This window comes from Bidens hawaiensis, unplaced genomic scaffold (genome assembly GCF_021521415.1).
Source record: "Bidens hawaiensis isolate Kalapana, Puna unplaced genomic scaffold, B.hawaiensis_p1.1 tig00024229_1, whole genome shotgun sequence".
Lineage (NCBI taxonomy): Eukaryota > Viridiplantae > Streptophyta > Magnoliopsida > Asterales > Asteraceae > Bidens > Bidens hawaiensis.
The window spans coordinates 94,720-110,768 of NW_027493807.1; the positions used below are offsets into that span (position 1 = coordinate 94,720).

Below are 16,049 nucleotides of genomic sequence, written 5' to 3' on the forward strand. Positions count from 1 at the left end.
AGAATCTTAAATTTGGGGATTTTGGAAAGGTTCGATTAGCTAACGATGATATTATAGAGGTTACGGGTATGGGAGATATTGATTTGATAACTTCAATCGATACTTCTTGGACTTTGAAAGACGCGAGGGTTATTCCAAGTTTGAAGAAACGTTTGATTTCAGTTGGGCAGTTGGATGACCAGGGACACGATGTTAAGTACGGGAATGGGAAGTGGAAAATAGTCAAAGGGAATTTTGTGGTTGCTGGGAATGGATCCAGTTTTGATGAAAGAAAAAATCCGGTTCACAGAATCTCGTGTGCAGAAGAAGGTTCGTTTTGCAAGTAACAAACCCAGAGCCAAAGTGAAGATTCAGGATGAACGAGCTAGGAAGGTTAAATCAATTGGGGGACATCGTGACAGTGGAAGCACAGGTCATGTTTCAGTTACAGTTCCAGGTCGACAGTGGATTAAGAAAACCAATATTCCAGCTGTAAAAGTCTCTCCAATGAATTACATGCTAAATATGGAGAGTGTTTGTTCTCATGTTATCTCAGGATCTGGTAGTTCATTACAGTGGGAGTCGGTAGGGACAGAGAATGGGTCAGGGGCAGTTTAGATGTGACGACGTGTTGGAGCTCCGGGGAGCTTCAATGAGCCTTCAGGTTCAGGGGCAGTTTAGATGTGACGACGTGTTGGAGCTCCGGGGAGCTTCAACGAGCCTTCAGGTTCATTGATGAGAAGGCGGTGGCAACTTAAAGAAGTTTAATGTTCAAATTATAGAAGTACGATCATGAGTGCAGACGAGAGTATTAAAGGCCTCCGAGTGGGAGATTGTTGGGTTTTGTAGGCCTTTTGGTGCAGGCCTAGTTTATTACTTGAAGTCCAAAGGGCAGACGGGTGTAGGGTTGCCAGACCAAGCCCGGCCCGATTTTAGATTTCTTGTTTAATAAGTTATAAACCCTAGATCAATCTATCTCTCTCTCTCTCTCTCTCTCTATATATATATATATATATATATATATATATATATATATGACGTTATGTACTTGTAATCCCTCGTCACTTAACAATATCTAGTTGCTACCCGTGGTCGTAGGTCAGTTTAGACCAAACCACGTTAAATCCTCGTGTTCGTTTATTGCTTTTGTATTTATTTTCAGTTCGTGTGTGCATTTAATCATAACATAATCGTACGCCTTCTACAAGATCAAACTCTAAACAAAAGAACGAACTCTAAATAAAAGAAGGTCTGAAGCCACCGGTAACTCAAACATCCCTAATTTAAATGGCTGCTTAGACAGATATCTTTGAGGACCTGCCGGAGCTGGAACCTTCTTATCGAAATTCCGATAAGATGCTTTACACCTACTAATGCCTCCAACTTACTGTTTCGCTGGAAATGATTCGTGTTTATGGCGTTAGTGATACTCTTGTTTCTGAAATAAGATATAGATATGGTGTAACATTTCGGATTTTCTAAACCGTATTCATTTACTCATAACCCGAACCGGGAATATTTAGATCATTATAATTAATCAAGAAACAAATATTTAAGTTTCTAAAGTTCACTTTAGACCTTTCAAGTTTTATATATCCTTTATTCCTTATTTATATTATAAAAAATTCAAAAAAGTAACCAAATATCAAAGTTCAGGGACCATTATTGCCAAAATCCAAACTCCACCCATAGGTAGCCGGAGCACCACGCGGGCAGCCACTCCCTCACTGTCGTCTGCCGCCTTGAACCCTCTGCACAGATCGTTTAAACTCTAATTCGTTTCCTAGTTCGTTTAAGGTATAAAATCAATTATTTTAAGCATGTTTGAGTGAATTAAGGTCCAAGTAATCATCATACAACTAAAATATCATTCCTAATTCGTTTCCCTCTGCCCAAGATCAGATCCTTACTAATATTTCATTGATTATTTCCTTAAAACGTATATACTTGCCTAAACGGGCCAAAAGCCCATAATTAGTTCGTTTGTCGAATTTATTAATCACTTGCCTTCCGTCTAAGGTGAGTTTGATCATTCCCCTTTTTATCTACTGTTTTCAAACATTTTGGGGACATATGCGTACTTATTAATATTTTCTATCTATATATATACACACAAAATCGCAAATATAATCATCGTGTGAATATCAGTTAAATGCTATTTGCTAGTTGCTACATGTTTAATTGTTTACTTGATAACGTTTCAGAGAGGTCCAACATATCCCCTTGTAGAGGGTTCTCATTAGTATGATCATACGACCGTCTTAGTCACCGGAGCCCGATTCGCTTGGCAAAGGTAAAACGACAATCTTAGTCATTGTAATCAATGCCCGATTCGCTTGGCAACGATTTCATTGGCACACACGATTTGGTTATATGCATGTTTGTTATGATTGGATTGATTATTATCACATGGTTGGTTTGAGCATTTATCATTTATCAACTATATATATATATATCTATATATATATGTTATTATTTAATGTTTCAAAATTGGTGATCATCTCACTCAACATGTGTTGTTGACAAACTTCATTTTCTACGCATATGCAGGTTGCTTAGATTGAAGTATGGATATGTTGTCAAGACCATAGGTTATATTGAATACAAACTTAAATTTAATTGATTGTATTTATTTAATTGAATTGTTTTGTTGTATTTGATTATTGTGTGTACATTTGAATTAAAATAATTAATTAGATATTGTCACGTTTTATTTATGATAGTATCTTCGAGTTATGAGCAATCGGATCACGTCCTGACATTTCCGCCTTAGGTTGGGGTGTGACATATGGAATAACCCATCTCCATCTTAAATAAAAACAAAAGTAATGGTAATGAAGTACTTCAATTCTTCAGGTTCTGGAATGATTCTTTCACCTTTAAAATGGTTTGCCCTACTATACGAAATGGTGTTCTAGAGCATTCTCAATCCGTTCCCCATCTCTATTCCTATAATTACACTAAAAAACACTACATTTCTCTCTCATGCTTAATTAAATAGTATTTTTTATACATTTATCATTACAGTTTTCTCTCTCCTCTACTCACAACCAATCCAACAAATATTAAAAAATAAATAGGGAAAACAATGTTTCCCCAAATTTACAAAAAATCACTACATTTCTCTCTCCACCCTATAATTTACACTCACAACCACTCATCACCACACCCTATAATTTACAAACTTCCCTCACATATTTATAGAGAATAGGATGAGAATGCTCTAATTTGAAATCAATAATACCTTTTTACCATTTTAGGAATTCAAAGTAATATTCTTCAATTCTTGTACCCATTTTTCTGGAAAAAAAGGATTGCAATTGCCCCTTTAGCCACGATTATTTTTCTTGATATGGAGAATTATTTTCCGACGAAGAGTAGCGGAGGTGCGACGGCGATAAGTGGGTTGGGGTTCTTGGTCGGTATTTCGGGGAGGAAGGTGTGGCGGAGATCATAATAGGTGTGATAGCGAGAAAGGATGAAGAACCCGACTTGGGTTTCTTGGCCGGTTTTCTGGAGAGATGAACAATGAAGAAGAAACTTTAAAATGAAGTGAAAATAAAAGCAAAAGGAAAATAAAAAAAGGGAAAAATAGTCATCACACTATTTTCTTATAATAAAATAAATTAAATTGGTATATTTGATATTATATGTTTTAACAAAGGGGATATATGCAAATAAAATTTAGGCTCGGGTATATATGTAATTTCTAAACTTAAAAGGGGGAAATTTGTAAATGCCCATTTTTTAAAAAAATACGAATAGTTTTTGGGGAAAGTGAATACGGTGCTGTCAGCCGCCTAACCTTATACGAAAAACACATCAAAACTACGTAGTTTTGATTAAAATGAAAAACCTTAACACTAAGATAGATAAACCACGTCTGATCATCTCTCTCAGTTGCTTCATTATACATTGAAAGCCATCTGCTCTCTTATGCATCGTTGCAAACCCTAGGTTCATCAGTTCACGCTATAGACAATTAATAAGGACAAAGATTAAATTCTAGTCATCACATCAGGTAAGGTTACGGTTTCTGATTGAATAATGTTTTCTTGGTTTGAAATTGATGCGTTTTGTGTGTGATTGTTTAAGCTTTTCTAAGTTTTGATCATCTAATTATGTTTTTCAGACACAAATTTATAGGGAATAGGATTTAATTTGAATCTAATATTTTAATTGATCTATAAACCCTAATCCCCTAAATCTTATATTTTTCTCTATTGTCCAAGAATCAAAAAATGTTCCTAGGAATTGAACCTTTCTTTCAATTTCATTTGCAGATATGAAGGTTTTTGCAATATATGGAATCCAATATAGCTATTGGTCTCTTCACACAAGTTTCTAATTCCAGGTACTTTCTGTCCACTCTAATTTTTCTTACCCAATTTCAGATTGTGTAGCTTATTATTCTACTGTTATTAGTTAAATTTGAGATTGTATCGGCTTTGCGGCTCTCTCGTTCATGGTGGTTAATGTGTTAGTATTCCATGGAAGGTAGGCTGGACTTCACATGAGACTTATAAGATTTTTTTAGAATTGGGTACTTTGAAATGCTGTGATTACATAAGAGTATTAATTTGATTATAAATAGAGGGTGGCATCTCCAACTCGTTTTTTTGTTTTTAGTCTTCAATTAACATTTCATTTAGTTTTATATGATAACATACTCTTTTAACTTTATCCATTTATGAGAAAATAAATAAATCCTAAATCAAGTTTCAAAAAAACGAGTTGGAGATGCCACCCTCTACTTATAATCAAATTAATACTCTTATGTAATCACAGCATTTCAAAGTACCCAATTCTAAAAAAATCTTACAAGTCTCATGTGAAGTCCAGCCTACCTTCCATGGAATACTAACACATTAACCACCATGAACGAGAGAGCCGCAAAGCCGACACAATCTCAAATTTAACTAATAACAGTAGAATAACAAGCTACACAATCTGAAATTGGGTAAGAAAAATTAGAGTGGACAGATAGTACCTGGAATTAGAAACTTGTGTGAAGAGAACAATAGCTATATTGGATTCCATATATTGTGAAAACCTTCATATCTGCAAATGAAATTGAAAGAAAGGTTCAATTCTCGGGAACATTTTGATTCTTAGACAATAGAGAAAAATATAAGATTTAGGTGATTAGGGTTTATAGATCAATTAAAATATTAGATTCAAATTAAATCCTATTCCCTATAAATCTGTGTCTGAAAAACATAATTAGATGATCAAAACTTAGAAAAGCTTAAACAATCACACACAAAACGCATCAATTTCAAACCAAGAAAACATTATTCAATCAGAAACCGTAACCTTACCTAATGTGATGGTTGGAATTCAATCTTTGTCCTTATTAATTGTCTATAGCGTGAACTGATGAACCTAGGGTTTGCAACGATGCATAAGAGAGCAGATGGCTTTCAATGTATAATGAAGCAACTGAGAGAGATGAACATACGTGGTTTATCTATTTTAGTGTTAGGGTTTTTAATTTTAATCAAAACTACGTAGTTTTGATGTGTTTTTCGTGTAAGGTTAGGCGGCTGACAGCACCGTATTCACTTTCCCCATAGTTTTTTTATTTCTTTCTCTTACAACCGTAAAAAATTCAGACTATTTTCAACTTTTTATCTTCAAGATTTGGTTCTTGATTTCTTCAAGATCTGTTTCTTAACCACATTTATTCTTCAAGATCTGACTCTTGACTACCTTCTTTCTTTAAAATCTGACTCTTAACTACCTTCTTTTTCTAAGATCTGCCTCTTGACTACCTTTTTTCTTCAAGATCCATTGACTACCTTTCTTCTTCAACATATGTCTCTTGATTGCGATTTACCTTCTTTCTAGAACCGTTCTTGATTTTCTTACCTACTTTAATTCATCAAGAAAAAACCAACCTCTCTCTGTCTCGTGTCTTCTCTTGTTGATCAATGAGCAACAGGGTTGCAAATTGGTTGCAAATGGACGACCTAATTTCTATCCAACAAATATGCCATGCCAAGTAGGGTAACATCCCAAACTCAATTATTAGTAAGATTATGTACAATCATCACAACCATTGGTGGATCTTTCTTTGGACCAAAGCGGGGCGCAGACCCATCATGTTTTCGCTCGGTAGTGTATTTTAGTCCGGCGTATCCATATTATTTGAGTCCGAGCCAGCCTTGAATTTTTTTTAAAAATAAAGATTTATTAAAGCCAAAGAACGAGAAATCGTTTACAAAATAAACGTAAAGATAAAGAAAGACTAGAAATAAAACTCCATAAAACCAAACCCAAGCCCAAATAAATTTTAAACAAAAAAAAACATTAAGACCAAATCCAACACTGCCATCTGGTAGATATTCGAACACAATAACAAACGAAGTTTCCATTGTGTGTTGGCCGCTGTATGAATTACTGACTTGTGAAGTTCGACACAGAAGTCAAAACAGAAGCTGATAGCAAGCAAGTGAATTGGTGATATCATTTGGGTGTGAAATCGATTAATCGATTGATTGGAAACTACTGCTGTCTACTAAGGCCTGAGGTTCGGGACTAATTCATGTCGGAGTGAAATCGATTAATCAAAATAGTCAACGGAATCAAGTAGAGACCATGTTCGGCAATTAACTTTTCATCATTTTGTATTTTTTTCAATTTGGTAGGTTGGGGTTTGGAATTATTGTTTAACCCGACCCGAACCGGATTTCTGGCGCGAAACTTAGAAGTAGGAAAAAATATTGGGTCTAGCGACTTTCGGACCATCCATACTAAATATTCAAGATCCGCCACAAATATCATATCCGACAAGCAAACCATTGGCAACGCTATTGTCAAACATAGTTGACAACAACCAACCAAGGGGAACCAAAAATTCTGTGCTGTAATTCAAATTTTTCAACACATGTTTGTACCATAGTTGGTATAAGTTACACATCAATGAACAATGTTAAGTCGTCGCTAGCGCGCTACCATAGTTGTCATCGAATGATTGCCAGCAAAGAAAAACCGAAACTTACAAAGACAAAACGTAGAAACGACCGCCTCTTAGTCTCTCACCACATGGCCGCTGGCAAAGACCATCTCTCACCACGTTACCGTCGGAAGCCACCATGTCTCACCACATCGTCATAGGTAATAAAGCAAAGAGAGAGAATAAGGAAGCCGCCACTGCTGTAGTTAAAGAAACCGTAATATGATGTGGTGTTGTAGTGACGGTTTGTTTTGGTTTTTATGGTTTGTACATTGTGGATGCTTTAAATAATACTTATAAAATGTATAAACTAATATATATATGAAGCTACCTTAAATAAAAAGTAAAAATATAAATAAGACTTGGTAATTTTACAGGTTGCCGATATGTATACCCTTTTATTATATGGGGAAAGTGAATATGTGGCTGTTAGTCTGTTACACGTTTAAGTTAGATGTGAAACCCATTAAAACTATTTAGTTTTGATTAAATCCAATTAAAAAAATCATATATGTTATTCATTCTTTGTTTTCCTCACAAATCCAACAATTTGATTTTATTATTCCCATCAATTTAGTTGCTATAAATCATTGAAATTTGATTTGAGTTTATCGTCACTCACAATCAAGTTGTAGAAAGGAAAAATAAGTCTTTTTGTCATTCTCTAAATCAATACCCAAGAGCAGAAAAGTCAATTTTTTTTTTTTTGAAACGACCAACTAAGAAACGTCGGGTATTTCGTACGCGGCTTCCGTTGGCTAAAGGTAGCCCGAGCCGGCCACGAGTCCGGACGGACGGAGCCCTTAGCGGTCCACCCATTGAGGGATTCCCCGGATAAAACCCGACCCCCACGCCCGCCAAGCGTCACGACAGCGAGAAGCCGGTAAAACCAGGTGAGATCAGGACTCGAATCCTGGCAAGCCAGGATCATCCCTCATATCTCCCATATAAATTAGTAATAGTGAAGTTTGAACCCCCTAACTTTCACTAATAAAGTAAGTGCTCTATCATTAAGCCACATCCAATTTATACAGAAAAAGTAGTGATCAAATATCCAAGGGGGAATTTCCAAGAGGGAAATTCCATAAAAGTCAATTAGTTAAGGTTTTTCTTATTCAAGATTATAATTATATAATATTTTATGTTGCTTTCTTCATTTGGAATAGGCAATTGTAAATGAAAATCACTCTACCGTAAAAAGTAGTGATCAAATATCCAAGGGGAATTTCATCAGCAAACTTATGATATTATTAATCACAAAATTGCTAGATATGTGGAGGGAAAAAGTGAATGAAAATGAATAAATTAATTATTTAATTGGATTTAATTAAAACTACGTAGTTTTGATGGATTTCACATCTAAGTTAGATATGTAATAGCCTTATATTCTAAGTTAGATATGTAATAGCCTTATACGTAGTTGGATTTCACTTTCCTTTTATTAGAGGGGAATGGACACTTATGAGTATTACCCATGCATCGGTCAATCCCGCATTGCCATCTCATTTCTACTCTCATGTACCCACAAATCACAAAATCACTGGCGACACCTAGCCACAAGTACCCTAGAACATTTTGTGTTTTTTGTTTTTTTATAATCTAAAATAAATAAATAAAAATTAAATGTAATTAAAATGCAAGTTTCATTTAAAAAAATATAACATAACTGAAAACCAAAAAAATAAATTACCGCAATTCAAACAAAAAGGAATTAAATACAAAAATGTAAACTAAATGATCATTCAACCAATTATAATGATCGATTATGATGTTGTCGTATCTTCATCTTTGGTTTGCTCGATGAAATATTTGAAAAAGTGTATGCTACTATCGTTTGAAAAAAATGTCATTATCAGAATCGTTTGGCGGTATGAAATTCCGATATCATCGTTTGAGAAATTAGTCATTGAGGGGTTTGAGTGAATAAAAATGATGAAGGTGTAAGTGAATAAAAATGATAAGATTTGAGGGAATAAGATAATCAAGAGTTATTGGTATTTATATGTAATAATAATAATTAATTACGCATTTATATTTTTCAATATTCATATATTCTTTATGGCAAAGGTTTACCATGAATTGCAATATGACAACCTACCCACATGGGTCGAGGTGGGTTTGGTTTATGGTTAGAAACCCATGAAACTTACCATTACATGTGTCCATTCCCTTCTTATATTTGGTTAAAAAAAACTAAAAATAAACTTAATATTTGGTTACTGAAGAGTCATTTTTCTGTTTTATTCGCGACTGTTTGCCTTCACTCATTATAAATTCGCACCCACAGGCTACAAATACAATACAACAGTGCTCTTTGTACTCTCAATCTCATTTCTCAAGCTTCGTCCTCGTCTTTTCAACAGCAAACTCTGTAAGTTTCTTCATCTGAGTGTGAACTTGGTGCTTATCATCGGTCCATATATATGTACTTATGTAGTTACATATATACATCAGCACAAACTATATTATACATCATTTTACTCAATCTAATCAATAAAATGTTTCTGCCAGTTGATAATTAAGTACATTGTGCATCATGGGTGGAGGTTTGCTTGAGGATGTTCAGGAGTTTGCTTCTGCTTTAACACTTGTTTTAGTTGGAAAGACGGGGAATGGTAAAAGTGCAACTGGAAATAGCATCTTAGGGACCAAGAGTTTCATATCGAAGCGAAGCTCGTCCGGTGTTACAATGAAATCTGAGTCAAAAACTTCAAAACTTGCAGATGGTCCTTTGGTTAACGTTATTGATACTCCAGGTACTGATGTTAAACCAGTTTCTTAATGTGCAATTAATTAAGGGAAAATTTTTAACATTTGCAGCAACATGTTAGTTATTTTTATTTGTATAATGAAGTTTTTAATTTAAATAAAGTGCTTAAAAAATTTGCAGGATTGTTTGATTCATCTGTTGATCCTAAATTTATTCGGAATGAAATTGTGAGTTGCATTCATATGGCCAGGGAAGGTATTCATGCTGTTCTAGTAGTTTTTTCGGTATGCAGTCGTTTTTCGGAGGAGGAACGTACCGTAAGATCTGGGTTGGTTGGTTTGTTTGGGAGCAAGATTTATGAATATATGATCATTGTTTTCACTGGCGGGGATGAACTTGAAGAGGATGAAAAAAGTTTGGAAGATTTCTTATCTGGCTGTTCAGGACCATTGAAGGTAGAGTTGGTCATCTAGCACATATATGGAACCTGGCCTAATTTTTTATTTATTAGCACTTTTTTGTAAGTTTCATGTATAATTTTTATTTCAGGAAATCCTTGGACTCTGCGGGAATCGTTGCGTTCTTTTTGATAACAGGACTAAAGATGAAGCAAAATTGTTCAGCCAGGTGCAACAACTTCTATCACATGTCAACACGGTATTAGGTAACAATGATGGCCAGCCTTATACAAGTGAAGTCTTTGCTATGTTTAAGGTGAAACTTACTCTTGTTCATTACCAATTTCAAAATTTCTTCATTAATAATGGCAAGCTCTTTTAATTGTCACTCCAACAATATTTATATTGCAGAAGGAGTTCCCAGGAAGTGAGTCGTTAATGCTGGCGGACAAGCAGCTCTTGGAACCAATAATAGAACTGGTATGTTAATTTTAGTGTAACATTAAAAAACTAATGCTAGTAAATGATGCTTTTTTTTAAATGGTGGTGCATGAGTAATTAATGACTAATGTTAGATAATATTTTCTGAAATGTCTGGTTGTTTTTTGGCTAATTGATTTATGTTAGAGATTATCTTTTTACAATGGTTCTTGAATAGATTTGATTGCTATAGTTTCTTTATATATGCAATTTTTTTCGACTAATATCCTTGTTATGTATGAAGTAAATAATATCTATTATCAGATCCAGATTTTGGAACATGAGTTTTTTTGGTTTTACAGCTTGAATCAAAGTTCATGGGACTGGAGCTAAAGCTTAAAAAACAATTGGAAGAAGAGCAAGCTGCTCGAGTGAAAGCCGAATTGAAAGCTAGTGAGGAGAAAAAGAAATCCGAAAAGGATATTAAAGGATTAAAAGATGATTTAGCGAGGGCACATGAAGATTTGCAACATTGGCGTTGTGTTATCATGTGATTCAACTTAAAAAAGATGAGCTAAATTAGTATCAAATTGTTTCTGTATTTTGGAACTCGTGTGTCTTTTTAAGAACGCTTTGGACTTGATTTATCTAAAAATGACTAATCTATGTCGTCGTTTTTGGAACTCTAGATCTTACAGGATCAAGACTATTGTTACATGTTAATTAGCTTTCAGCAAAGCAAAGCAAATAAATTCTTTTCTTTTTCTCTCTTTTATTTGTTTGTTTTTTTATGTTTATGTATGGGTTGTTTATTATATAATTGTTTTTCTTTTAAAAATATAATAAAAGAAAATTGTTAAATTAATTTTAATTAGATTTATAGTTTAGAATTTATTATTTGTTAACATAGATAATTAATAAATGTATAACTTAATTTTAGTTTATAAGTTTTTAAATTTATAATTATTAGTTATTTTATTTTAAATTAAAAATTAAAATTCTTCAAGGTAATTGCAAAAACATACGGGTTGTCTTGTGATTTTTAGATTTAGTTTTATTATGTTTATTTTTGTTTTTTTAGTTTGAATTATGAGTTATATAATTTTTAATGAGCTTTTATTTATTTGTTTAAAATTATATAAAAAAATAAAATTCTTTAGGGTGGTTTGGGTGCATCATTACCAGCTCTTAGGGTAGTAAAGTGTAATTGAGGGTAAAAATGATATGGCAGTGTATGATTCGTTAGTGACAACGGTAGTTTGGGTGCACCATTGCTAGCCCTTAGGGTAGTCTAGGGTAGTTTAGAGTAAATATAAAATTATGATATCGAAAAAATTATTCATTGAACCAAATTGTTTGTTTAAATACAAGAGGTAACTAATTATAAGCAAAAGGAATAAATTCAAATCTAGACTTATCCCTAATCAACCAATAAAAGGATAAAGATAAATATAAAAAATAGTTATACGAATCAAATCAAACTCCATACCTCCCATCAAGTTGGAGTATGAAGATCTCAAATGCCCAATTTGTCAAGTAAGAAACGTAGTTGTTAAGCTCCTAGCGGGTTGGTAAACAAATTGGCTATCTGGTTCTTGGTATCAACATGTAACGGTAGAATGTCCTTGGATTCAACCCGGTCACGAACGTAACAACAATCCATTCCCTTGTGTTTAGTACGCTCGTGAAAAACCGGGTTATTGGAAATAGGTTGTGCAGCTCGGTTATCACAAAAAGAGGAACATGCCCAGTAATAGATATACCCAAGCCTTTCAACAACCATCACACCCATAGAATCTCACTCATTGTAGTTCCCATTGCTTGATATTCAGCCTCAGCCGATGAACGAGAAAAATTGACTGTTTTTGTCTTCCAGGATGTGGGAGCTCCACCCATCATGGTAAGAAACCCGGTGCGTGACCGTCGGGTAAATAGGTAACCAAGCCGGTCAGCATCCGAATATGCAACTAAACTGAAACCTTCATCCTTTGGCAAAAAAAAAAATACCTTGACCCGATGTTGATTTCAAGTATCAAAGAATTCGGTTGACAACTTCCATATGCTCCAGACGAGGATCTGAAACAAACTGGCTCAACAGATTTATCGAATAAGCAATATTTGATCGAGTTGCTTGAAGGTATAAAAGGTGCCCAATAAGACATCTAAAATGGTTGGCATCAACCTTTTCACTAGCACTACAATGATCTAGTTTAAGGTTTTCTTCCATAGGAAAGAAACTAGGCCGACATCCCATAGTTCCACTATCTTCAAGAATATCAAGAGTATATTTTCGTTGACTTAAAACAAGACCATCGGGTGTTTGAGCCACTTCGATTCCCAAAAAGTATTTCAAATATCCAAGATCCTTAAAAGTGAACCCTTTATTGAGGAATTCCTTGGTTTGCTGGATTTTTTCTAAATGACATCCGGTAATGATCACATCGTCAACATAAATTAGTATCGCCATAAATAACCCATTGGAAGCAAACGTAAATAACGAGTGATCATCGTTTGACTGTTCAAATTTAATGTTGAGTAAGGCAGCGATGGATTTTTGATACCAACTACGAGAAGCTTGTTTCAACTCGTAAAGAGATTTTCGAAGCCGACAAACTCTTGTTTCTTCCTTATGGCATAACCCTTTGGGAATCTTCATATAGACTTCTTCCTGCAAATCTTCATAGAGAAAAGCATTGTTAATTTCAAATTGGTGTATTAGCCAGTCTTGTTTAATTGCAACAGCTAGGAGAGTTCTCACAGTGACGAGTTTAGCAACCGGAGCAAAAGTATCATGGTAATCAACCTGTTTCATTTGTTTGAAACCTTTAGCAACAAGTCGTGCTTTATATCTTTCAATTTGGCCATTGGGTTTATACTTTATCTTATAAACCCAATTTGAATCAATGACGTGTTTCCCTTCTGGCAATTGTTTGAGTGTCCATGTCTCATTTTCTTCAAGAGCATGAATTTCTCTCTACATAGCCTCTCTGCAATTCTTATCTTGCATAGCTTTGTAAAAAGTTTTCGGGTCATTGTAGGTACTAATGGCCGCTAAATAAGCTTTGTGTGAGCTAGAAAACTTTGCATAAGAAATATAATGTTCAAGAGGATATACCGTTGACGAACGCTGATTGTGTGTGGGACGTGCGTGGTTGATGGACAGTGGTAGTTCAACATTGAAGTCATTGTACTTGCTCGGTTGTACTCTAGTTCTCTTTTCTTTTGGCTGATCGGAGGGTTCACAATTTGAGCGCTAGTATGTTGTTTTTATTAGGTTCGAAGAACTCGTGTTGCACATGGTCAGTTGGCCGATGAGACACAAGAGTTTGTGGCTCATTAGTTGTGGTTTGTTCAGGCATAACATCAGGCCTAATGTTCTGGTCATTGTGAATATGAGAGTAATTTGGATTATAAGTGCACACAGAACTCGGTTAACTGGTTTCCTACCGGTTTCTGTAACAGTCCAGCTACCGCCGCATCATAATATTGTCCGCTTTGACCGGGACGTACTGCCATCGCCTCAGGGATTTTCTTTTGGTTACCCTGGTGGATACTTCCCAGGAGGTCACCCATCCTGATACTACTTCCACCAGAGCACGCTTAACTGTGGAGTTCTCCTCTCATCCACTACCATTAAGCGCCCAAACGCGTTATGATGGGGAAGGTATCCACCTCCCTATAAAGTAGGCTTAGTTCTCCTCCCCAACCGATGTGGGATGTCACAATCCAAACCCCCCCCCCTAGGGGTCCAGTATCCTCGCTGGACCTGGCACCACCGATCTGGCCATGGCTCTAATACCATCTGTAACAGCCTAGCTACCGACGCATCATAATATTATCCACTTTGGCCGGGACGTACCGCCCTCGCCTTACGGATTTGCTTTTAGTTGCCCTGTTGGAGACTTCCCAGGAGGTCACCCATTCTGATATTACTTCCACCAGAGCACGCTTAACTGTGGAGTTCTCCTCTCATCCACTAACATTAAGTGCCCAAAATGCGTTATGATGAGGAAGATATCCACCTCCTTATAAAGAAGACTTAGTTCTCCTCCCCAACTGATGTGGGATGTCACAGTTTCTACCCGATATGCTAACTGATTTTTAACCAGTCCAATCCTAACCTGTTACTAACCGATCCTAACCGTCGGTTAGAAACCAGGTAATCATTTTCACAATAGAACCGGTTAGTACCCGGTTTTTTAGAAAACCGGTTATTACCGTCTAAAAAGTTGCAACTGCTGCATGGAGCCGTTTTTGACCGTTGGGAATGATCTAAAGACCGTTTTATGAACGTTAAGACCCATTCTAACCCTCCTTACTAGTATTGGGTGTGTTGGGTTGATTACACCACTTCCCGAGCTCTCAAAAATGAAAATAAAACCACAAAATCCAAACTCAAAAACCGCTTCAAAAACCTCAAAAAAATGGTAACACTTGAACAACTTGGTGGTTTAACCGTCAAGAAGATTGTCTCAACAAACCGAGACAAAACCATTTGGGCTAGTTTCGACAAGTGTGAAATGTCGAACGGGTCATTCACGGCTCGGTGCAAAAAATGTGGAAAATTTTACGCACCCGAATCGAACTCCACTTTAAGGCTTCACCATTCAAAACATTGTCAAGTGATAAAAAACAATTCGGCCCTAGATCAAGCGAATCTTTCAACCGATGGAGCCGACATTTGGGTTTTCACCCTCGACAACGTTCGTGATAGGATGAAAACTATCATTCAAGAAGGCTTGCCGTTTGATCACTTTGACAACCCGCGCTTGACAAAGTTGATTCAAGAAACGCTCAAACCTCGTTATCAACACGTAAGTCGCACTATGTTAAGACATGATTGTTTAAAAATGTGGAAAAAAGCTAAAAAAGAATTAGATTTAGGTTTCGAAAACTTAAAAACCGGTGTTAACTTAACTACAGATGTTTGGTCGGCTCCACACGGTATACCATTTTTGTATCTTTGCGTTACCGCATTGAGTTAATCCTGACACGTGGCAAATGATGAAGCATACGATCGCGTTTGAGTTATTTAGTTATCTTCACACCGTCCAAAACTTGTTTTATATTTTAGATGGTGTTATACAAACCTATAAATTACAAGACAAGCTTCTTTCCATATCTTTCAATAACGCGTCAAATAATACCGCCGCGGTTGAAAAATACCAACCGATCTGTGACTGTATTTTTTTTTCATACTCGATGTGTTGCACATATCATTAACTTGGTTGTGCAAGATGGTTTAAAGGTTAAGCAAATAAAAAGGTTAACCAGGCGTTTTAGAACAGTGTTAACCGAAATTTTTAGAACTAGTAAGCAAAGATATACAAGATATTTGCAATTGTGTATCGAAACGAACTCCATCACTTTAGGTCTGTATTTTGACGTACCTACTACGTGGAATTTGACTTAGTTAATGCTTGATAGCGGGTTAAGACAAAAACCAACTTTGGAATTATTTAATAACAATCTTTCTAAGAAACGAAAAGTTAAGGTATTTTCGTCGAAGGATTGGGAAACGACAAAAAAGTTAAGCAAGTTGCTTAAAGTTTTTTAAAATGCAACCACTTATTTGTCGGGAGTT

General features: G+C 35.5%; 1 protein-coding gene across 1 annotated transcript; it reads left to right on the top strand.

The window, feature by feature from the left end:
• Window positions 1–9,473: 9,473 nt before the first annotated feature.
• On the top strand, window positions 9,474–11,019 carry LOC143568794 (immune-associated nucleotide-binding protein 9-like). The gene is made up of 5 exons (XM_077054857.1): window positions 9,474–9,693; window positions 9,828–10,102; window positions 10,197–10,361; window positions 10,457–10,525; window positions 10,828–11,019. Exons 1-5 carry the CDS (start codon window positions 9,474–9,476, stop codon window positions 11,017–11,019), a joined length of 921 nt encoding a protein of 306 aa, XP_076910972.1.
• Window positions 11,020–16,049: the final 5,030 nt, after the last annotated feature.

Coding starts and splice junctions, on each gene's coding strand:
- LOC143568794 (XM_077054857.1), top strand. CDS start 9,474: ATGGGTGGAGGTTTGCTTGAGGATGTTCAGGAGTTTGCTTCTGCTTTA. Junction 9,694..9,827: donor TAACGTTATTGATACTCCAG/GTACTGATGTTA, acceptor AAAAATTTGCAG/GATTGTTTGATTCATCTGTT. Junction 10,103..10,196: donor GCTGTTCAGGACCATTGAAG/GTAGAGTTGGTC, acceptor TTTTTATTTCAG/GAAATCCTTGGACTCTGCGG.